This window comes from Passer domesticus, chromosome 1, assembly GCF_036417665.1.
Source record: "Passer domesticus isolate bPasDom1 chromosome 1, bPasDom1.hap1, whole genome shotgun sequence".
In the NCBI taxonomy this organism is placed as follows: Eukaryota; Metazoa; Chordata; class Aves; order Passeriformes; family Passeridae; genus Passer; species Passer domesticus.
This window is the reverse complement of record NC_087474.1, coordinates 17,745,414-17,770,500: the sequence shown is the minus strand read 5'-3', so window position 1 is coordinate 17,770,500 and position 25,087 is coordinate 17,745,414. Positions and strand designations below refer to the sequence as shown.

At 35.9% G+C, this 25,087-nt stretch overlaps 1 protein-coding gene across 6 annotated transcripts in view; it reads left to right on the top strand.

Moving 5' to 3' along the window:
- The window catches only part of MLLT10 (MLLT10 histone lysine methyltransferase DOT1L cofactor), a 122,577-nt gene that overhangs the window by 23,117 nt on the left and 74,373 nt on the right, over positions 1-25,087 (top strand). For all 6 annotated transcript variants that reach the window (XR_010355908.1, XM_064408360.1, XM_064408370.1 and 3 more), the window contains 4 exons: positions 11,723-11,832; positions 17,957-18,060; positions 21,586-21,679; positions 23,624-23,719. Coding sequence is in view for 5 of the 6 variants with exons in the window: in XM_064408360.1 (XP_064264430.1) it covers positions 11,723-11,832; positions 17,957-18,060; positions 21,586-21,679; positions 23,624-23,719 (404 nt within the window). In the remaining variant the exon portion in view is untranslated. The remainder of the gene's footprint in view (positions 1-11,722; positions 11,833-17,956; positions 18,061-21,585; positions 21,680-23,623; positions 23,720-25,087) is intronic.

Below are 25,087 nucleotides of genomic sequence, written 5' to 3'. Positions count from 1 at the left end.
GACAGTCTATGTAAATTGTATTCTGCACATTCTATGCTGTGCACATGATACTCTAGATAATTTATATCTTAGCTTAGTGTTGATGCAGCTTTGCTATTTCTGTTGCAGTTGAGTTGCAGGAACACGGGGCCTGCTCATGTTTGTGCTGATCTGTGCACCTTTGACTGCTCTGTTCACATATATGTATCTATGCTCTAGGTTTACCATTTTAGTGTCAACTGACTCAAACACATCACTGAACTTAATACCCAGTACTTAAGTCTTATTCCTCTTCTTTATTATTCCTCTCATGTTGATACACGTAACATTGAATTAATTTATTTAGAAATGGCAGCTGGACACTTTATTTTTAGCAAATAGTAATAAGAAAGCCTCAAACATCTTGAAATATACAGGAAAATTTGTATGAAGTATGAAGTAGCTGAAGTGTGTTCTGGTTTTATACTTAAGGTAGTATTTGGGAATGCTTTGCTATTATGCTGTGGTGGTCTTGAAACTTTTTCTTGTCTTGAGAACTTATTTGATAGTGTGCATCAAAGAGATGAGCATCCTATTAGTTCTCTTTTATGGCTCTATTAATTGTAATTACAAGTTCGTGTCTGAAAGTGAATTAATTACTCTGTAAGATTGAAATGCTTTAAGTTTCAGTAGCAAAGCTATAACACTACTGTAATTTTAATACCCAAGTGTTTTCATCAGTGAAAACTTCATACTGAATATTTCATAGCTGAGAGGATAGGAATTTATATTTTCTTCTGAAAACATTCAGCCTCTTGAAGAGATCTTGTCCATGGTGTTGAAAACAGCAAATTCTGCTTTGTGGACCAAATGTTTTTCTGCCTTGCATTCCTTTTCAGCTGCATGAAGACTTCCCTGACCATTAGCTGCCCATGCTAAATAATAGCTTTACAGAAGGATGTGCACCTTGGAAAATACTTTGACTGGTGTTGCATTTCAGAAATCTGCATTCTTACCTGAAGCTTTTCATAGAGTTAGTTGCCTAACAAGAAATTGTACCAGAAGATTTTTAGACTTAAAGAAATACTGCTGAAGATCAGATAATGGGCTTGCCAGTTAAGTGATGTTTTCAGTAGTTTTCAGTTTAATTTTATTTGAGAAGAAACTTGGAAACAAACATTTCTGGTAAAACCTTGTAAGGATCTAGCTTTATAAACTTGTAATTATGCAGTCCTTCTTGAAGTATGGAAATAATTAAATGGTCTTGACTTTTCAGAACAAGAGCAGAAATTGCTGATTTTAAGTCAGTGATAGAAGGTTTTTCTTCTTTCTGCCTTCTGGCAACAAATAACTTCACTGCTTTTTGTTTTGAATATGCAGATAGCTTAGCCCATACATAGCCTGCTGCTCCTGTAGTTTTTTTTTTTTTTTAACAGTCTTCTGGATATTTTCTTTATAATAAGGTGAAGGACTGTATTTTGGGCATTGAAGGAACTGTATTTTCTTTTATGATCGGAAGATTAATGTGCTAGTGAGCTTTTACTATAGTCTCCTGTGATTTTCTTAACCTGCAGTAAGGTGCTGTTACTGCAGTGAAGGTGCTTGCTATACATTGTTTCCTCCTCCTTTGATGATGGTACTTGCTTTTAAAACTTTTCCTTTTTTTCTGCCCTGCATTCCTTTTCAGCTGCATGAAAACTTCCCTGACCATTAGCTGCCCATGCTAATGCTGATAGAAGGAATGGCCAGGAGAGTTCTTTTAACCACAACCTGTACATGATCTGTCTTAAGTCAGTTGCACAACTATAAATGAAGGCAGCCTAATCTTAGGGTTCTTCTGTAACAGTGTTGTCTTGCCTTTAAGAACTCTAGGGCATTACATGTATGGCAGTAGTCTGGGAGTCAAACTTGTGTTGTTTATAAGTATTATTAACCAACTGTAAGTATAATTAGTTGACTGTATATTATGGTGGCATATGGTGTGGTTGTGTTGGTATTTTGTGAGTTTTTTGTGCCTCCCTCCCACCCTCCCACATAGTGCAAGGTTCCTTTGCATGCCTTCTTCCTCCTGCTCCCCCTCCTTTTACTGGCCTGTTGCTGTATATCTGACCTTTTAGAGATCACCATTTTTTTAGATTCACTTTCTTTTATTTTTTTAGATTCACATTTTTATGACTCTGCCTTAGTTGTGCTAATCAGGTTAATGAGGGTCATCTAGTGTAATCTATGGCAAATTCAGAATTACAATTTTCAGTGATTTCTGAAATACAGCATTACTGGAGCAGTACTGTCATGGATTTTACAGAGAACTTGAGAGTGACAGCTTGAGATAGTAATAGGAAAGGAACATATCATGGAGGCCAAACAACATTTGTCTTTCTTTCTTTGACATTATGAACTAGATTCTTGAGAAGGGTCTTCTGTGCCTTCTCAGCCTACAAACATTTATGCTTTGGGACTTCTTGCTCCAGACATGGTATTTTTGTGTTTAATGGAAGACAAGTCCATCACACTACTGAAGTGTTCTGTTCTGTTTAAAATTTAGTGTCCACTCATTGCAAGGCATTTTGCAGCTGATCAGTAGTACAATGTGTCCATTACTTTATTTTGAACCTGTTATTATGGTTTTATTTGATGCAAATTTGATACTTGGTATTTGCACCTAGGGTGGCAAGGGTCAGTTATTCTGTGCTCACCTTTCCAATACCTCTTCCCATAACCTTTTTGGGCATGCTGCAGAGTACATAGATGACTGCCTGTTCTTGGCTTGGTGATGGTGGCTACTGATGCTGTAATCAGAACCTGAAGTGACCCCAAAGAGATAATTGAGCCTGGATTTGTGTGGAACATGTCCTGGTCTGCTTCGGTGACCCTCCTGTGCTTTCCATTGTCAGAGACTTAAACTGGCCTTGAGCAGGAGCAGCTGAGGTCCCTTTGCATGTGCTTGTTCAGTCTCAGCACTGTGTGAAAATGGCCATTCTGCTCCTGTGCTTGCACAGATCCTGGAGACAATACTCTTGGATTTAGCTGAGTGGAGTCTGCACTAGTGTCTGTGGTGTGGCTTGTCTGTCAATGGGTTTATCTGTCCTAAGGATTGTTAAGAGTTGGCTGTATTTAGCTACACATTTAATTTAATTAATTTTTAAGAGTAATAGGACATTGCATAGTTATGAGCAGGGTATTTGTAAGAAATTTTAGGAATTAGCTTTGAATAAATTTTAATACTTAGTTTGCCTGCTACTTATGGTTGTCTTAGGGCTATGGTTAAGTTTTGTGAACAAAAAATAATCCTTCCTGCACATAGACTTAGTTTTTACGTAAACATGAGGACTTTTCCTGTGTTCAGAGGCAGGTAATAGCCTAGCAGAGTTTATATAATTCCTGTTTTAAAAAAATTTTTAGTTATTCTTACTGATACTAAAAGTAGAAAAGGAAGATTGAATTGAAAAATAAACTTTTCTCTCTGAATGTATTTGTTGACAGAATTCCTTGATAAATTTGATATTCATGTTAATTTGGGGGAACCATTGTGGTTTTAAACATGACTGAATATAAAAGTTTTTTAAAATGAGAAGATCTGATACATATATGAGTTGCCTATTGATTTGCTGTTTTACATGTAAGAAGGCTATTGAAGGATTATTTTTCCTTAGCTTGTTGGACTGGTAAGTGGATTAGTAGTTGGATAAAATATAAACACATTTTTTTGAAAAACAGAGAAGTAACAAGTGAGCATGTGTTTGAAAATATTTGAGAACTGTTGGCATTTGACAGTTTTGGGCCTTTCAGTTCAGTAATATTTCCCAAACTGTTGCAGTAATTTCCTTTGAATTTTTGACACTCAGTGAGGAGGAAATAAAACCATGACCATTTGGACTGATTATAGCTTTTTGAATCCCAGTTCTGTTATCTTCTCGTAGTACTGAGTATGAATTCTGTTTTTTAAGCAAATTGTTCAATTGTATCTAATATAGTGCATCTTGCATTGAAATAGTTTTCTTGCAGTAGTCTTTTTCCACAATTTTCTGTGAGCTGAAAAGGTTTGATTTTGCTATACAAGTTGTTACTTTGAAATCTGATTCCAGTGGATGATGATCAGGAATGCTGTGTAACAGCATTCTTTGTATGACTTTTCACCAAGACTTCTTTCATGCAGCTGCTTGGGGAAAGGCCAGCTAACAATGTGGTGGTTTTATGTCATGGTCCAGACCCTCTTCCCACCCCCTGGGTTAGCGGCAGGTCTCCCAAGTCTATAAAAACATTATATGCTAGGCTTTCCCGTTGCTGCTGTTATTATTAGAATCTCACTGTCTGGTTTACTGTTCTGATGAGTTTTCTTGGTGTTAATGTCTAAGAATGTGGATGGTGTAATGTTATATGTACACCCTGAGATGTATGCATTTTGCAAGTGCTTACCTACAAATGTTCTGGCCTTTTGGAGCAGATTTACAGCAGTGTGTGTATTTTTTCTTACTGGGAAAGAGAATAAAAGATAATAAATTTAAAATACTGCAGTAATATAAATTCATGTATTACCATGTAAAGTATTGTGTATTTATGATTTATATTACTGGTAATCACAATGTATATGTAGTATTTTTTTTTAGAGTTTTAGGTGCTTATTTACACATTTCTTCCTTTTGTTGTATGAAAGGATTTCTTGCGAGAGGTGGAAGAACTCAATAATTCCATAGCATGCCAGATAAAAATTATTAAAGCTATTAGCTTCCTCAGTGGACCAATGGAATTTCATCGGTAGCTGTTTTAAAAACAAACTATTTGTTGTGCTGCAGAGTGATGTTTCAAAAAGCATCAATTCTTTACTTGAGGTCCAGGTTTTTCTAAATGGAGTGTTTTGTGAAATTCAGTAGTAGGACTTTGTGACTTTGTGGGATGAAGCCTTTTTCTTCACAGACAAATAGTATTTATTTTACCTTTTTAATAAATTGTCCATTCTATACGGATGGTGAGGTTGGCTACCAACCACAGCAGTGAGAGCTGTAGTGGTTAGTGTGGCACCTTCTTTTTACCCCTCTTCAAAAAGTGGATCAAACAATATAATATGAATAATGCTGTATTAACTATAGCAAACTCGAAATCTTTATTTAATAGAGTAAGGAAAAGACAGTAATGTCAGCTGACAGATGACTTATGTGCAAGTTTTCTTGTTTTTAGAGGAAAGGAAGATCAGGGTTAAAAGTATATGGAATGTCTTAATGAGGAGACGCTTAACTAAAGGTTTAAAATAGTGCTTAATCTTTCCCTTTGGCAAAGAGTAAAGGTAATGGTCTTAAGTACATGTTTGAAAGGTGAATCCAGCAGAGTCAAATGGAGCTCAGCCTTTGGGTCAGTCAGCAGATCTGATCGTTGTGGAAATGGAGGCTGCAATTTCATGTAATCTAGGGCAGCTGTTGACTTCTGCTGCAGGGAGGGGACTGTGGTGTTCCCCTGACTGGGTGTTTCTGCACTGATGGTTTTGTATATGTAATCATGTGACCTCTGTGATTGCTTCAAACCACCGATTGATCTTGCTCAAAGGTAAACTATTAAGTTTCCCAGAAATTTAGTGATGAGATGAAAGAAAAAATTATTTGCCCTGCTACACAGCAAACTCATACTGCAAGGAGAGCGCAGGGATGTACAGCTGAAAGCAAACAGTAAGGTGAGATCCTGCTTTTCAATGACAATGTACAGCTGAAATGGATTGAGGTGGATCTTAATTATCCTAATTGACAACTTGAAGCAACCCTCATAAGAAACTAACATTTCAATAAAAATTCTTTCCATGCTAGAATAATAAATATATTCTCTTAGTTTGGGAGTGAGCTGTAGCTAGAAACAAAGTAAGACTTCTTTAATGAATTATAATGGGCTCTTTAGGAACTTAGAATGCATAAACAAACTTTGCTCTGAGATTGCTGCATGGTTAGGGGACAGTGATAATATCCCAGAACTCTTGTGCTGCCAGGCTGGTGCTGTGGCTGGAGTTCAGTGTGGCTGCAGGATTCTGGTCTCTGCAGTGTGTTAGTGCCCTGCTGCACAGCTTCAGCCCTGGCTGTGGGTCAGAGTGGTTTCCCTACTCTGTGCCTCGTCGTCCATAAGCAATTCATGAGCTTCCCTTGTTGTGGATGGTAGGATGGATTATATGTTTGTTGCTGTTATTTAATTATGAAGTCAAAGATGATGAAAACAAGGCTTGAAAACTTGCACTGGAAGGCAGTTTTGAAGTACTGTGAGTTTATTTATGGGGGAGGTGTTTGTGAATCAAATTTTGGACAATTAAGCAGTAGTTGTAAAGGCGAAAATTTAGTTAGATGGGTAACATGCTGTGTATTATTTATCTTCCTGGGTTTTCTTTGTTAATTTACTTTGGTAGAGTTTACTTCTAATTATAGAGCTCTTTGTTGGCAACAATCTTGTGTTTGCTGATGGTGGAATTGCTAGGAATTACTTTTCTTTGTCACATGGGGATAACAGATCAACTATTTATTTTCAGCTAGGGGTCTGAAGTCTGAGCTTTGTTACTCTGAGCATTAGTGAACAATGTACATTAAAATTCTGCCTGCTAAGTATGTACTGCTAGGTTTGCGCTGAGTTAAAAATCAGTAAGGCACCAGAAATAAAAATCTCAGTATAGATTGGTAACATTTGGATAGATTCTATGGTGGTAATTAAACATTTTGTGAACTAGAATGAAACGTAAAAAGTGACAAAATGCTATAGTGTGTCTTTCTAAGAGAAATCAAAGTAAAAATGCATTTAAGTGAAATACTGCAAGTCTCATATGGTGTATTTAAACTTTGAAGACTTTTCAGCATGAATTTCCAATTTCTGATATTGGAAAAATTTGGTTTTGTTATTGTTATCAAAGCAGATTTCAGAGTTGCTTTATATGTGGTTTTCCACGTCGTTAGAAAGTTGGTAGAATTTGTTTTCTAAGATCTTTCCAAAGGAAAATGTCTTAGTTATATTTGTATGATATTTTCTTAGAAAGCACACTGGGTTTTTTTGTAAAAGGTAAGCAGCATTTCCCAAAGTTACTGATTTTGAAAGTGCAGTTGAAGTAAGTATTTTTAACTTTGTCTATCACCAATAAGTAAAAATTAAAAACTATGTTCTACAGTTTCTGGATGGAGACACTGATTGTTGTAGAATATTGGGTTTTTTGGAAGCAAAAGAGGCAGTGAATCTATCAGCCCATCGTAGCCTGGGGGGTTTTCTTCAGCAGTTTCAGAGAAAACAATTCTAGTAAAAGTGCACAGAAATAGGCAAACTCGATGGCTAATTTGAATCCTTATGATATGTTTCTTAGGCTTTCTAGTTTAAAAACAAGAGATTAAGTTAATTTTAAACTAAGCAAGGAAAGCAATATCATCTGGTAAAAATACTGTTATTGAGAGGGCACATATGTCAAAAGGCCACTGTCTCAAAGATTGAAAAATAAATAAAAAAAATCTTGAGTATAAGGGAAAAATTTAACAAACTTTTGCAAACTGCCAGTATCTCTATTTGCAAAAACGTGTCCTGTCCTCTCTTCCAGTTAAAGTTGTCCTGAAAGTGAGATGAAACCAAAAATAAATTGGATATGAGGAGCTCAGTAGGGATAGTAAGAGTTTGTTAGCAATTACTGCAAGTTTCATAAGTAAAATTTAAAAAGCGAGTAATACGTCTGTGGCCATTTGTCTGGATTCAAACCATACACAACTAAAGTAAATGGAAACTTATGATTGATTTAAAGAGTAAATTATATGGTTTATAGAGATGGGTTTAATGAGCACATTTGGAACAAAAGTGATCTCAAAAATCTTATGGGTTCCTGGCTAAATTTGGAAAACAGTTAAGAAAAAATAGGAATACCTTGCTGTTATTTCTGTGCAATGTTTGGGTGGAGAAGAGAGCTGAGAAAATAATTTCAGTTGCAACAGAAACTAGGGAGAATGTTTTGAATGTTTTTGAATGTGTAGAACAGTGCTGTTGGAGTTTTTATTTTATAATCTAAAACATGGCTGTACAGTGGTATTTTTCCCACTTAAACACTGGTGAACCTGGTTTTAGTGATTTTTTTTTCTATCTGGATGAGAAGGAGGGAAAAGGTATACAGTTGCTGATGAAATTTTAATTGCCCTAGAATAATTAGTAAGTGATTTGAATAGGAAGTTTATAGTGCAAACTTTATGGCTTAGATGGAGTAAATGGAAAATATATATTTTAAGGTAGTCTTAAATACCACACATCCTTTTAAATGCTTACTTCTCATACAGGCTTCTATGTACAGTTTGGATGGGTGTCTTTAGAATGTTTCTTTGTCCCTGCAGACAAAGAAAGCAGTTATCATCCAGCAGAAAACAGTAGACAAAAGCATTCAACTTCGAATGTGGCAATAGGTCCTTTATTCTGCTTTATTCTACTCTGAGCCCTGTGCTCAGCCTGAGTAGTTGTCTAAAAGAGAAGGAGATGTCAGCAGAGGATCAGGAAGGTGGTTTTGCACTGTTATATAGTGAGGAACACTCTCAGTTGAACAAAACATGACAAGTAAAACTGTTTATAGGTTAGTAGCTCATTCTCTCAGCACTGGGACCAAGGACATCCATCACACGTTGGCTATAGGTGTCCTTACTTCCCTGCTTGTGCTTTGTAGCTGTAGTGGCTAGACTCTTGATGCTTGGGAAAATGGTTCTTGTGTGCTTTTTTCTGTTTTCCTCCTACTGTCTGGTTCTTTTATGGCAAAATGGAATCTTCTTGACCTCCCTTAACTAGAAAAGTTTTGTGGAGGAGTCTACAGACCTTGAGTTCTCAGAAGGTGGAGATTGCACAGCACCTTTAGACAACCAGTTTTTAACCTCATTAGTTATGGAAAAGTGTCTTCTTTACTCTTCCTAAAGGGAACTCTCCTTGATGCTTCCAGGTCAGCTGGATGCTGCTCTCTGACAATTGTGTATTTCTTCACCAGTTAAATTTTGACAAAAGAATATTTAGGAATTTGTGTACAGGGTGTCTTGAATTCAAGTGGATGCTGGTGCTGGAGTTACGCTTTTTTTTTGGTGTAGGCATTTGAGGCTGGTAACATAAGTGTGCTGCAGCCACCCCTCTGTTTAAATTCTTGTTGGACATTATTGTGATTTATTATATTATTGTGATTTTTCAACAAGGCCAGATTATCTGGGATCTGAAGGTGCCCGATGGAAACCAGTGGAAAATGTCCCTTGTCCTCAATTCCATGGGCACTTACTAGCCTATGTTCAAAAAGTGTTTTAGTGCTGTGGTGCTTCATTTGTTTCATTATATAGGTCCTGGGTTTGCTCTCATGAAAGTTATAAGCCTGTTACTGGCCACAGCTGTCTTGGATGTACACTTCCTATTTCTAAATAGGAATACATTGTAGTGGTTTGATTTTCTTATTTTTTTTTTGGATAGTGGTGGAGCATTATTCAGTTAAAGTTATTCCTGAAACTGGTTCCTTATAATAAAAATTCTTTACCTACATAAATTACAGTTCACTTAGTAGGTGATTTCCCCCCCGCTAATGTCTTTGGTATATTTTGTATATTTATGTAATAATTTCCCATTATATGTAAGTGTAACTAGAGTACAGGCTTAATTACATGTGGGGTAAAAGATTTCGCCATCTGATTATGTGTAGCCAACTGAAGAAGGTTTATTTTTTTTTAAATTTCAGTGTCACTTTTTTATTGGTTTAATGGCTTTATTAGATAAATGGTGTTTCTGTATGAGTTAATTTTTTGAGAGAACATTTAAAGATAAATATTCAACATTAACACCATATTAACATTTATTTGTCTTTAGTAAGATGATTCTGGCTTAAGGCAGTTTGCAATTCTTAGAAAAGCCCTTATAAACACTCTTTCCCTGAAGATATTTCAAGTAGACAAGTGAACACAAAAGGTTGTGGTTTTTATAGTTTTTTTTCCTCAGTCTGTCTGTTAATGATAATTTAAAAATGGTCTCTTGGAACAGGTTTTAAAAGCAGCTCAGGTTGGCTGTTTATACTTTTTTTTACCCTACTCTTTTATTAGTCTCATGCCTTTTCTGTACAGAATAATTCTAAAGACTGTGAATAAAGTTAGGGAGCAGCACGGATACTGTATTTAGTAGCAGTTGAAACACTAGACCGATATGTGTGGTGTTACTGTAACTGTTGTGTGTGTGTGTGCACTTTTCATTTTTCATAGAAATTGTAACTATTAATTTAGTAAATTAATAGTTATAATTTCTATGAAGAAATTATAGGGGAGACACCTGATCCATTGGCAGAAACTAGAGAAGATTGGTGCTTTAGGAAAAGTATCTGGAATTGCATATGTGCTTTTTCTTCTAAATACCATTCCAGAGTCTCAGCACTACCACTGTGAGCAAGCACAGCTTTGTGTTTAGCTCAGTTAAAGAGTCAGAGTACAGTTTTTTTTGGTGAAGAAATTAAGACCTTTTAGGTTCTGTAGAGTAGTTGAAAAGAGAAAATCCAAGATGAAAGCTCAGAAAGGTTTGCAGTGAGACAGTATATGGTGGGGCTTGTGTTAAATCTTTTTTTCTTTTTTCTTATTTTTTTTCTTTTTTGGGTAGGGGAGGGGTTCTTATTGTTGTTTTTATTTTTATTATAGCATGCATTTGCACAATGATAATTTACTTTGCTTGCCTAATCCAATAATCTGCTGGATTATCTAATTATGTAAGTCTGTCATTTTATGTCCTTAAGTAAGTCTGGGTAGGAGGAAAGCAGAATTATTTTTAAAGTTTACTGAGGGTCTTGTGACAAGAGACTTCAGTTTTCCTCTTGGGGGAGAACAGAATTTGTACCAAGTAATTAGCTGCACCAAATTCACTTCTGGATAAGATGATAATACTTGTAATAATTCTGTTATTAATGTCAGTATAGCAATATGTTGGATTAGCTATGTAGCAGCTTCTGCTAAATCTACAGTTATGGCATATGGTCCTCCACTGAAACAAACCAATAGCTCTCAGGGTCTCTGTTGAAAAAAGGCTTCCAGGTTGTAGGTTTGTTTCTGACTTGGAGTTTTTCCCCACCTCCATCCAACCAAATGTCAGACAATTAAGAATGTTGGCTTTCTTAAAATGTTGTTAAAGCACAGTATGGTAAGTAACTAACCATTTATTGATGATCCCAAGTTAATGAATTAGAATAGAACTGGATATAAGTATTTGTAGTCTTGTGAAAAAACGAGTTGGCTGTAACTTTATAAATGGAAAAGCAAAGAATTCATAGAGGGGGTGTGAAGGTGTGCATATGTGTTGCAGTTTCTATTTACAGAAAGAAACGGGAGTCTATTCAAAACAGAATGATGTTTTTAAAATAAAAATTATACACATAAATCTTCTATGATGCTGTGCTTGTAAGAATACCAGTTTGGTCAGATGCTGCTTCCTTTTTGCAGGACTTGGAGTAGCTTTTATGCAATGACTGTATTAATCCAAGAAATTAAACAAAATAGTTTTTCTGTTTGTGTGTCACTATTTGTATAAATCATTAGTATTTGAATTTCATGGAGTATTACTCGTATAAATTCTGACTACAATAAAAAAAGTATTACTGATCATCTAAACTTTGGATAAAAGAAATGAAATGTAAACATGACTTAAGTGTAATTTATGTCCTTAATATTCTAAACAGTTAAAATAATTTGTGGAAAAAAAGTGTTGTAAAACGTTCTTTGTACTGTAATTGTACTACATTAAAATGTCCTTTAAGCTTCTAGAAAACATTAAATACAATTATAACTTTTTGTAGGTTGGGCTCATGTGGTTTGTGCTCTGTACATTCCCGAGGTGCAGTTTGCAAATGTTTCTACAATGGAGCCTATCGTGTTGCAGTCTGTTCCTCATGATCGTTACAATAAGGTATAATTATATGTCTTTTTATATTTAATATATTTATTTAAAAACTTCTAAGATTTAATAATATTAAACTACACTTCATAGAATGCATAGAATTTATATAAATTTCCTAAATGTCTGCAGTAATGCTGTAAGTTTTCTGCAATGTCTTTATGATAAATTGAAGAATGAGGAAAGCTGTATTATTAAATTAAGCTGTAAGGTTATCTGACATGTCTTATTAGTCTTTAGATTAGGGACTGTTTCATTAATTAAAAATACCATGATCTTTGAATATATTGAAGTTTATATTGAAAGGAATCTGAAATATTTTCTATAGCTTAAAATATACTATTGCAGCTTATATGAGATGCTATTATTAATTACCACAAAGTCCTAGGGTTTTTAGTGTTGATATTAACATAAACATGTTTATAAAAATTTATTTTATGACAGAAGGGTATGCTAATATATTAAAGCAAGTGCTTGCAGACTTTTCCCTTTGTAAACAACGTTCACTTTAGTGGCATTATTTGCTTTTAGGAGAACTGCTCCTGAGTAATTGTCAGTGAGCTGTAATGTTTTATAAAGTGTGGTGAGACTTCAAATAAAAAAAGCCCAAAAAGGCAGAGCAATAAACCAGTAGGTTGTTCTTGTTCTTTATTGATAGTTACATTTTTCTTATTTCACTTGTGTTACTTTCTCCTTACTTAACTACATTTTGTTTTAATGTTCCCTTCTGCTAATGCGAACTGTCTGAATTTCTGATTAGTTGTGTTACATATTTTTCTTGTGTTGTTATTTTAAACTCTAATTTCTTTTTTCTTTACTTTATTTTATAGTAGTTTTTGGACAATGGAGTAAAGTAGGAATAGACTGTTATAAAAAAGAGAAAGAAGTAAAAGGCATACATCTCCTCTTGTGTTCTTCCTGCAGGGAGACCAGTCCGTGTTCACGTTGCCTCTGTGACTTCTCACACCCCCCACATCCCCTTTCCAAGTTTCCATCTTTGATTTATGGGCTCCACCTCAATTTTCTAGCCTTTTTCCTTTTTTCTCTCTTTGGTCTTTTCCTTTTCTGTTTCACTTTCTCCAGTTGCTGTCAATATGTTTTATCCATCTTACTTGCCAGTGTAGCTGAAAAACCAGGAGTCAAAGTCTACGTTTTTCTCAAGCTTTCTCATTACTGTCTGAACATCTCTATTTGCATCTCACTGTTTGCTTCTCTCCACATTGGCAAGAGCATGCAACAGCGAGATTCAGTACAGAGCTAAGAAAATGTTTCTGCTTGGGCACAGAGCAGTAAAAGATTTGCTGTAACGGATGAGTTTATTTCCCCTCTCTCCTCAACTCTGAGGAAAAAGAACATCTGTTTTCTTTTTCCTTGAGTAGTAGTCAGTCACCATTTATTTTTTTAAAATTGGTAGTGGTTCTCCCTTAATGTCCTTCAAAAATTTCATGGAACACTTTGGATTTTGTTTTATCTTACACCATTTCCATTGGTGGTAATTGGATATTGGATGAGTAAATCCTTGTAACTTCAAAAAACGGACTGTGTCTTTTATTATTACTTGTTGACAAAATCCATTGTTTGTCTTTAGTCTTTATTAATTACTTTTCATCTTAACTAAAGTCTCTTCTTTCTCAAACAGTTTTTGTCCTAAATATATGACAATACAGTTGTGCTTTGCTACTAAAATTCTAGTTTCTATTTTTGTTGGTCTGTACTTACTGTGTTTTTCTTTCTCACTAGATAGTTACTAGCACCATACAGTTAATGTAGAGAGAGTTCCTGGTGTTGTCCAGCTCTTAGTTCTCTGTGCTTGGGGCAGGTGTTCTGATTGAAGTCTATTTTCCATGTTAGCAGTCAGCCTAAAACTACTTTCAGCAGGCCACTACAGTTTATTGTGAAGTACAGTGAGATCAGTGTCAGAAATGCCAACGTTTGGGGTCACACCCCTAGCCTGCAAATTATATTATTTTTGTTCTCTCTTTTAACAGAACTCAGATTTCACTGTCATTATTTGCTCCTTTTGGGTCAGGGGGATAGTGGCTGTAGGTGTCAGGGGAATCCAAGAAATGGCTGTACTGCAGTTGCTACAGCAAACCTTCTGAAACCAATCAAGCTGCAGTGCCAGCAGCAGTCTGTTGTGACGGTTCTGAGTTCAGAGAAGTGCTGACTGACAGGGAACTCTCAACTCTGGCTAAGTCTGGAGCTGGTGCTGAGTTTAGTACTGCTGTGGTTAAACTGCCGTGGCTTCCCAAGAAGGCTATTATTGAGCAATACCCCCCAAAACCAATACAGCTATTAGTTCCCTTTTCACGTAGCTTGCCATAATTTCACCTTCTATTCCTATGCTATTCAAGATAAACTGTGTTTATTTAAATGATACTTTTTTAAGATATGAAATTTTGTAAAACATTTCACTCTGACTTTATTAATTTGCGTAAAAATGGAAAGAAAAGCTGTTTTTTTGAGCAATATAGGTATGACAAACAGTTGTTGAAACATCTGTTGCACATTGAGAACAAATGTAAACATGTAATTAGGAAAAAATTACTGGAGTTGTTTCCTTTTTCTTAGAGAGGCTTAGTGATAATTTCATTCTGTTTGTCAGCTCAGGGTGGAGGAGATTTTAAGTAAGATGTTATTTCCTGTAAAGTTCTAAATAATGCTCTGTGCATGGCTGGATACATATAGAAAACTAGCATATGGAAATGGGGGAAAATACAGGCTAAAGAAAATTACCATGAGGGAGAAATTATACTGTAGTCTTTAAAGTAAATATATTTTAAGTTTTCCCACACGTAGTACTTTTTTTAATGTTTGGGGTTTTTCCCTATGCACTTGTTTCTTTACTACACACTGCAAAATATGCAGTATTACCAAGTACAGTAGTCTTAAATACAAGAAGAAATGTTGTAGATACCAAAGCATGGGGCTTGTCCCTATAGAGATATTTGGCTGCCATTTCCCTGAATTTTGCCTGCTTCAGGGATAAAAGCCATCACATTACAGAATGAATCCACCTAATTATTTGATTAATGAGTTAGCTATCAGGAAAGCTCCTCTTACACAAGTACTTCCAAAAAAGAAATGGGCTATTAGTTGCTCTTCTTTTCAGAAATAGGTGTTTCTTTTTCCTTGGATAGTTATGCATGGATGATATATATTTATTTTATGTCAGCTTTTTTTGTCTCTTTCAGGTTAATTTGAAACTGTGATAATTTTATATAATTACTGCTTTTAGGAATGTCTTTTAAGAACTGATTTAAAGATAAGTGCATTTGGAGTTTCTTGATCTGCCTCATAATGAATGCAGCTGGCAAACTTTTCTTTCAGTACTTGCTGCAACAATGAGAAATTTCTGTACGATTCCTAGGTTTGATTTTGGGATCAGAGAATGACATTCTGTAGCTGTTATAAGTAAACTATTTCTGAAATTACTTTTTGCCTTATACATATTTTTTTGTCTCATCTTCCCTTTGGTCTTTGCTTTTGCAAAGAATGTTTACACTTTGAATCTTTGGAGGGAAAATACTGACAGTAACATAAAGACAGCTGTACAAAATACATATTTTACCTTTAAAGCAAGTAAGATATTTGTTCTATTTCTGAGTAAAATTTCCTTGCTAAATCAAAAGCTTTTGTTTCTTTTCCGGTGAATTTGGGAGAGTACGCTCTTCCCTTAAGAGCTTTGAAGAAGAGTGCAGCTGTAGGTGGTAGGACACAGTTTTGAACTTTGACATTTCAGAGGCTTCAGAGGTGTAGCATTTGTATGGATTTGCAAATACATGCAAGTCTCCCTTTGTGAAAGAAAGACAAAGTTTTCAGGCTTTTGGAATTGTTTGTGTATCTAAGAGAAGGTACAAATATGAGAAGCTTAGCTGTAGACAACTTACTGTCTGTTGGAACCTTCTTCGTCCCTGTTTCATATGGAATTCTAGGAAACAGGTTTAAGGCTTATCATGACTATTGTAGGAAAGTTCTTTGAGCGTCTTAAAATGAATAGTCAGTCCACTGTGTTGCATTTAAACTTGTTAATAATGTAGTTTGTAGTAATTTTTCAGTCATTGTACTGTAAATTGCTCTAAGAGGTCTGAAAACAGAGACCCTACACGTAGGGTAAATACTGAAAAATGGAATCTACCTTTCTGCTAAGTGGAATGCTTGTATTGCTCTTCTTTCTGAGCTTCAGTGAGGAGAAAACTGTAAGCACTTGAAACAAAACTCTGAAAAAAACAAAGTAATTGGAGTTTGAGTTTTATGGAGTTTATTGAACTCTCTGTTTATAGAAGTATCTTACTTTGAAGTTACTTACACTTAATATAGTGACTCAGATGAGGCTGATAGATCATGACCTTGTTCGTTCCTAAAATCTAAACGTGTCAGGTCATGGTATGGAAAGCTAAAAAGCAGCCAGTCTCAGACCCTGTCAAACAACTGAATTATCAGTGTTCACCACCTTGAGGTACAAAAGAAGCAAGGCAAAGAATTAAGTAGGATTATCCCCTTTCTGATCTTTTAAATTTTAGGTTATAGGGTATGATTTTAGGATATATTAGCTTTTTAAAGTAGTGTGGAAACTGTACAAGAATAATTCTCCAACCTTCAAGTCTTGCATATTAACAAAAATGCTTTAGTTAGCTGACACCTCCTGTTGACTGTTGTTCTAAAAATCTCTGTAACGGGCTGTTCTGATCTCAGAATTTCACTAATTTTCCTGTCTAAGACTGGTTTTGCATTATATAATTAAAAAAAAAAATCAGTGGTCTCCTGGTCCATTTTTCCCACCTTGTTTTCTGCTACACATGATTGATGTTGTTTGCATTTATTATTTTACTCATTCTCTGAAAGGAGGCTGTGACAAAATTGTTAGGCAGTTAAAATAGAGACAGTTTTGTTTTTTGACATAAAGAAGTTTCTCTTTTCTCATTAAGGATCTTATAATGGGGTTTCTGCAGAGGTAGGAGTGTCCTTAATGTTTAATACTCAGTAAAGTTCTCTCATACAAAAACAAAACTTAATCCACCACAGTACTGGATGATACTTTCATTAAGAATCTCTTCTTAAATTGTTAAATTTTACACATGAATGTGATATGGTATAGAGTCTCTCTAAATGCTCTTTCAGTAATTAGGACAGGAAAAAGTGAAAAGAGATTAGTTTCGCCTGATGTTTCTCCGTGGAATGCTGGTGAGAGAGTGTAGCGATGCCTAGTATAGTAGTGAGCTTCCATACTGTATGTATCCATGTTTATCAGCCACTTGTTAAAAGAAAAGTATTGAATGGTGAGGAAGAAATTGGGTTTTTTGGGGACCAATTTCTTTCTTCTGTTTTACTAAGAATGTTTTTGAAAACATTCAAAATTGCCATGGCATCCCAGTAAAAGAAATAAATTGACAGAAATGCTATGAAAAGATTTCCAGGTACTAAACAGCTTGTTTTGGAGGTTGAAATGTGTTTGGTATATTCATTCAAGCTTTTTTACAGAAGGTTCTTGATTGATTAATTTACAAGATATTTATAGGTCTATCCAAGTCATACTGAAATAGTTATCCAAACAAAGCAGAGTTCGGTTAAAAACCAATTTAATTAAAAGTAGCTGAGTATCGTAAGAACATTGAAACATGCTATAACACTTGGAAAATTCTTTGCATCAAATGTACAAAAAAAATTTCAAGTTTGCAGGTTTTTTGTATGTAATTGTGTAGATATATATACCATATGGCATATTATACCATTAGGCACTCAGTCTGATGTTTATGAAATCCACAGATACGGGTTATATTAAATGAATATGAAAATGATTGAGACTTAAAAGGACATAAATGCAAACTTGAAAGCAAGGACAGTTGGGAAGCCTAATGCTATTAACCCTTGGCTGTTTAACCCTTTGGGTGGTTGACAATAGTATGAAATGTAAGCAAATTAGTAATTGTACTGCCTTAACATTGGTGAAGTGTTATACAAATCCTGAGAGTCTGCCAGGTGATCTCCTTTTGCTAACAAGCATGATTAGACTTTCACAAAGAACTTCTTACACCAGCTTAGCTGCAAAATTCAGTAGTTCTCTACAGTAGGATCTCCTGTAACACAGCATTTGTTTGTATACTTCTTATCAAATTAAGTATTTTCTCTTTGATAGACATGCTATATTTGTGATGAACAAGGCAGAGAAAGTAAAGCAGCCACTGGTGCTTGTATGACATGTAATAAACATGGATGTCGACAAGCTTTTCACGTAACGTGGTAAGTATATTTTATTATTTAATATTTCTGATGTTCCAGAAGGAATCAATACACACAGTGTAATGAATAAGCTCCTTATTTAGTACATCTTTTGAGTAAAGAAATACAGCAAAGTGGTTTGTTTTTATAATAGTGTTTACTAACAATATGGCAGTGGCAGTGTAGATTTTGCTGTGAGCTGCAGAAACTGTCTGATAATACTCCCTTGGGTGGTATTAAATGGTGTGTGCTCCTGTGAATAAGTATAGGGGAATTTGGGTTTTTGTTCTTGGTCTTAGGTTATTTTTCTTAGAGGATGTTTAATAGGATACAGGAGTATGAAGACATTATTTGTTAGCATTGCCTGCTAACTGATTTTGATGTTTCCTTTTGGTAAATCAGTGGGAAAATTTTTACTGTATGTAAGAATGCACTAGACTCATCCTTTCCAGTATGGATTTCCAAACATTTGGGAGCAACTCACTTCACTGGTTTTATGGTACAGATCATCCTGAACTATTCAGATTTCATGTGTTACTGCCAGAGAAAAAAAAGCTGTGTTCTCCACCCTCTGATTAATTCCACTTTAAGATATTTAGTTTTCCTTGCATTCGGGAGATGCTTGTTTCACTTTATGGACTTCTAAAAGAGGCTGGATAATTCGATTAAACCACATGTCAGCAGGTAAAAGGAAGCGAAAAGGGTTCTACTCCAAAATTTGCAGGCATTATTTGTTTTTTCAGTTTCAGCTGGAGCTGTTTTACAGTAGTGGGCAGATTTATCTAGGCTGTGTAGCTACATAATCTGTGGATTTACCTGTCTGTTTATGACTGCCCCAGTATGCTGCTTCATGACCAGTTCAGTCAGGGGAATGGTATTTACACATCAGCTTAAATCACTTAAATGTATTTTCTTCAGTGTACTCAAGTGATAATGTGTATGTCTTGTGGAGATCTTGAAGGGTTTGATTCCATTGTTTTGGTGCTGATAATCTTGGCAACTCTTCATTTATTTTTTTAATTGCTTGACTACTTTGCAAGTTTTTTTCTTTCATAAGCATCTAATTTTTCATTGGATGTGATCAATGTCAAGTTTCTTTTTATGGTGAAAATGGATTGCGTTCCTCAAAGCATGCATACCATGTAAAGGGATTACTTACAGATGTGAAAAAATGTGTACATCCAAGTGCTTGTATGAAAAGGTCTCTTTCCTTTCAAACACTTGGGTACATACAAGAGTCCTTTTCATCTTTTTACTTTATTCCAAAACCCTGAATGCTGTGAAGAGCATGAGACTTCAAGTTGAAAATTAAAACAGCTATCTTGCCACTTTTTAGAATGTTTTGGTTCAAAAACATGGTCTATACTACAAAATGATATCTAGCTGGAGAGTAGTAGTATGGCTGGAGATAATTAGAGGCTTCTGTAATATTAAACAAAAAAAGGAAGAAAAACGTGAAGACTACTAGAAATCCAGGGCAAGATGTATCAGATTTGGATTATCAGAATGGTTGTCTAATGAAAAATGAGCTTGAGTGCATGTTTTTTTGTAAGAGAAGCTTAGAAACAATACATCTTTGCTTAAAGACATCCTCTTTATTATTTTTCTAGTTGGTATCAGCTGTAGCTGTGCCTGTATTTAGTATTTCTGGGTTTTCCAAGAGCATATTTTTAAAAATCTGTGAAAATGAACCACATTATATAATATTCTTTCATTTAAATACGCTCGTGTATCATTTTGATTGTAACATTGCATTATTATGGTGTCTTGGTTTGAAAGACAGGTGTCTGCCAAGGAAGGCAGGAGCCTCCCTTAGAATGGGGAGTAGGACCCCCCTCCCTCCCAATGATTATAACTTTGGAATTAAGGGTCTTTCAGGCAAGGATGTGTGAAAAGGAATAGCAGTCCTTTGCCAGTATGTATGTGTATAACAGACAAACAAAACCAGCAGCAGCAGCAGACAAGAATGGAGACCGCAGCGGGAGCCCGGTCAGCGCTCTCGCCTCCCTCGGGCCCCTCCCGCAGGCGCAGTTCCGGCCACGGCCGGCAGGGGCGCTGCGGGCTCCCGGCCGGGAGCGCCTGCCCATGGCGGCTCGGCCCAGACGGGAAGGGGTGCAAGAGAGGCTTTGCTTTGCAAACCCTTTGGGGCAATCGATCCTGGTGCTCAGCAGGACCCTGGGGAGCAACAAGCTGGACCGGCAGGGATGAGCACAGTCCCGGAGTGGTAGATGAGATGTATCAGAAACTCCGCAGCTGTAGCTGGAACCCCGGGGATTTCAGGGCACGCAGGGGCTGTGGGGCTGCAGTGTAGCAAAAAACGAGAAGTGGCGGAGAAGATGGGCGGGCATCAGGGCAGTGAGTGGCACCGGCCTCCCGAGCAGGGCAGGGAGCGGCTCCCATGGGGGAGAGTGGCGCGGTTTCCCTGGAAGCACCTGAGCAGATGGGAAGGGTTCCCTGTTCGCCGGGGCAGGGTGCCAGCGAGGGCCCGGCGCAGCGGCTGCTCCTCGGAGCAGAGCTCTGGTAGAAGAAAGGCAGCAGGACACTGAACCCCGCAGTGGTGAGCAATTCTCCCCACAGCGACTGCAGCCTCTCTGCCCTCCCTGTGCCGAGAGCTCCAGAGAGCTAGCAGCCGCCCCAGCCCTCTTTTTCCCAGCCCCATCCTCTGGCATCTCTGCCCCTCCGAAAGAAACCCTCAGATGTGAGAAGTGCAGCCAGGTGCCCTCCTCCTCTGAGTTTGGCAACTTCTTTTTCTCTCTCAAGTCGTTGTTGTTGTCTCCTAGCAACATATGGGAGAAGATTCCCTGAGGGAAAGAAACAAAAGGAAAAATCCTAAACTCTGACACGTGGGAATGAAAATTATATGGAAAATGTGACAATATTTGGTTTGTCAAAATCTAAGTTGGTTTTGATAAAGAAAATATATCAACATTACAAATGGTGAAAAACAAAAATGTTTTGAAAAAGTTATAGCAGAATAAGGTAATAATTAGTCTAGTCAATGCAACTTGTAAGTGTTGATCATTTAAAAAGAGATTAGCCTGCCACAGTATTTTAAACTAGTAAATACACTTTGATTTACTATGTAATTCAAATTAGATTTAAGAAACCCCAGTAATTTTAATGGCAAATTAGAGATGCATGTATGCAAGTTCTGAAAAACCTCTTTTTTGGAGCTATAGTATGGTTTTGTTAAAAGCTGTTCTTTCCTTACATATTTTTTTGCTTGAATTTGAGCTAAGAGTCATTATGGATGGCTTTGTTTATTTATTTGTGCAAGTAGCTGCATAGTAAATGTAGATTTGCTAGCTGTAAGCTTGTGTGAGTGGTTTAAAGATTCTGACAAAAGGCAACAGGCCAAATATGAATTATACATGTTTTTCCCTGGGCTACAAGGGTTGGTTATGTGTTCACATGCCACTGGAAATTATTTGTGTGGCAATCTCTTACTAATTGCAGATATAATCATCCATATGTTATCAGCTGTGATACTGTGCTACAAACTGGTGTAAAATGTCTTTCCTTGAGTGTTTTCTGATTTATTTTTAGTGCACAGTTTGCAGGACTTCTTTGTGAAGAAGAAGGCAACGGTGCAGATAACGTCCAATACTGCGGCTACTGTAAATACCATTTTAATAAACTGGTATGTATTTATTAAATTCTATAAATAAATGTTACTGACTTATTTTTTATTCTGAGTTGCCATTAGCACTAGAAATAATATTTTCATGTAGTTCAAAAAGTAGATTGTATTTCATTAAAACAATGTTTTAATCACAGTTACAGAAGTACTGGCTGGAAATGTTTTTATAAGTGGTTACTTTATAGATGTGTGGGTTTTCCCCCTCTGCCAGAAATAGCATGCACATTTAGTGATTTTTTTCATTGAGTTCCTGGAATGTTTTCTTTTGCTATTTGTTTAGGTGCCTTCTAGGAACTCTGTCCATTTTGGAATAAACTAGTAACTACTACATCTAGAGAATAAAGAAACACTCCATATTTTTTGCTTCTGTTACTCTTCTGCCCAACCTCTTTTGTTCTATCTCTCACTGTGTAGCCAGTGAGTATTCCCTCCTTGTAAGTTCTCTGAAACACAGCCTTAAGGAAGTGACTTGAGGTTTGATTTTTAAAAAACAAACAAGAAAAGAAAAACATTGAAATTTCTCAGTTAATGCAGTAGGTTTTGGATCAGACCTCTGGAGTCTTTCCTTTTACTTCTTAACAATTGACAGTTCCAGGTATCTGTTTCTGTGTACATGTGCGAGTGTGTGGACTTGAGGGGCTTACTGATGTTTTAAAAATGTTATTTATTAATACTAAAATATGCAGACTTATGTTCAAATACTCTTGTAATTATAGTTTAACTTGCAGATTACTTTTCACTGCTAAAAAAGTTGAATACTTGGTGTGACACTTAGGTTGCAGCGGGGTAAAAACACAGGACCAGTCAACAATTTAGTTTCTAGAAGATTAGCTTGGTAAGGTTAGTTTTGTGCTTTTGTGAATATTGATGAATTTGCTTCATAATGAAGATAAATCAAGGCTTTCTAGGCCCTTACTAAGCTAAGTTTGTTTTTTTTTTTTTACTGTCTTGAGGTAAATATTTACAAAAATAACAAAAATGGTCTCTTATTTAGTGATGAAGGCAAACCCTTACACTGTTATGCCTTTGATTTGAATATAGCAGTGCTGCTATGATTGAGAATAGGTATGTTTATTTAAAACCCAAGTTTAATGATAAAGACATAACTCTGTATTTGACATACAATTAGTTAGCTTTCCAGTACAAAGCTGTAGTGGTAGGAACAGTAAAGACTGGCAAGATTGTTTTGTTTAAGTTTTTCTTTAGGATTGTTGTGACTGTTAAGGCCTGGTAAATACAGGTGCTTAGTTTTTACTGCTGAAGATGGTGGATGTTCTGCATCTACTATTCCACTGAAAACTGTTTGACAAAAGAATTGTCTTTAAATGCTTCCTCAGTTACAATAAAACCAACATTTAGAGCACTGGCCCAGCATAAAGTATTTGCAGTCCTGAACCAGGTTCTCAGACATTACAGAAATGCAGGCAATTACATCTGCCACTTACAATCACAGACATGACTGTAGCATTCTTTATCCTGCTTTTTAATCCATTTTAATGAAAATATACCAGGCAGATAGCTTGAATAATAAATAAGTCATGAAGTCACCTTACAATGCATTTCAAGCATGTGTCAGGGCATCATTGTGGTTTCATGTGATACTCATTTGAGCAGCATCTTTTTTGTTTTATGTTATGAAAACTTGAAAATGTGTCTAGCATCTTTTAACCTTTAAGTAGTGGCATATTTTATTTCTCTGTGGAAAGCATATCTTGCAAATTTGTGGGAGGTGTAAAAGTTGATACAGGGACAGACTTTTTTCCTGGTATATATTCAGTGGCCTTGTGAATTTTAGTGTCAGTAATTAGTCAGCTTTCCAGTAACTGAAGCACTGAAGTTTTTTTCCTCAAGCAATAAGGCATCTTGTCAGTGGAAATGCTTTATACTTTTTATTTATTCAAATGGTTCCTTTTCTCTGTCCATAAATATATTTTCTCTTTTTAGAAAAAGAGCAAACGGGGATCTAATAGGTCATATGATCAAAGTTTAAGTGATTCTTCCTCTCACTCTCAGGATAAACATCATGAGAAGGAGAAAAAAGTAAGTGGATTTGTCGTTGCTAATTATGTGGCACATCTGCTTAAAAGTAGCCCTTTCTGGTAAATTTAATTTTGGCTGAAAAGCGTGAAGAAAATCTTGTTCTGAAGCACTGAATAATAAATAACAGGTGATAAACCGTAGGTACTGGCATCCAAAAAGGAAACCTCTTCAGGTGCATTTGTATATGCACTTCTCTATTTCTGTTTATATTCAGTTTTGTGATACTGAAACATATCCATTGGGAAGGCTGCTCCATGCAACTTACTTTGCTTTAATTTTCTGGTAGAGCTTTTCTTCTGTACCCTTTGTTTCTCCACAAGGAAGAAAACCAGCAGTAGACATTTCAGCAACTGTGTGGATAAACACGTGCATCTAATTCCTTATGTTTCAACCTGTTATATCTTCCTCTCATCAAAGAACTGACATCTCTTCTTGACACATTTTACTGTATCAGTGGTCAAGCCCACTGTGCTGGCAAAATACCTTCTTACTCACCTGGGAAATCTTCCTGTGCGGGTACAAAGAACGTAACTGCTGATTTCTAATGTTGCCATATTCTCTTAATGATCTGACTTTGCATATTATTAAAAATAATTTCAAATCTATGATGATTACTATTTTTATGTTTTTATTACTGCTGCATTAACAGTTGTCTGTTGGAAATTTGTCATCTAAATTCAACAGAAGGTGATAACAGACACAATAATGCAAATATGCTTTGGCACTTTTTTTAGGCCTCTAAGAATACATACAAAACTTCTCATTAGCACACGTCCTTTACAAATAGCTTAATAGGATTTTGTGTGAATGTAGATAAACTTAGTTTTACATTATTAAAAATCATTACATTAAATTTGGAATCAAAGAATCTTTGGACCAAATGTGTATTATACAAAGGAGCTATATTTATAGAAACAGGAAATTGAATAGCAAATGTCAGTCTTTAGACTCTTAGTCTCCTTAATATTTGATTTGGATTTTAAGATCCCTTCCATTTTGGATGGATATTGATTGCCAGTTGTTCTTGGATAATCTTTGAAAAAGTCTAACCTTTAGACTTGTTTAATGGTGTATGTGAATCATTCTGTCTTTATCTGGTAATGCAGGAAAGAGTGTGCACTGTGATGCTGTTGTACCTCTAAAGCTAAATTTAGGGCTAAAATAATAAACGTATGGGGCTTTGGCAGACTTCTTTTTTCTTAGTAACACCTTGGTAGAAAAACCAGTTTTTAATTCGACACTACAGAATTAGCTGCACAATAAACTCTTACTAATATTTGCCATATTTTTTTCTCAGTTTTTCACTACTCTCATATTCTAGGTCATGTTTTATCAAAGTACATGCATGGATTTTTACTCACATTGACA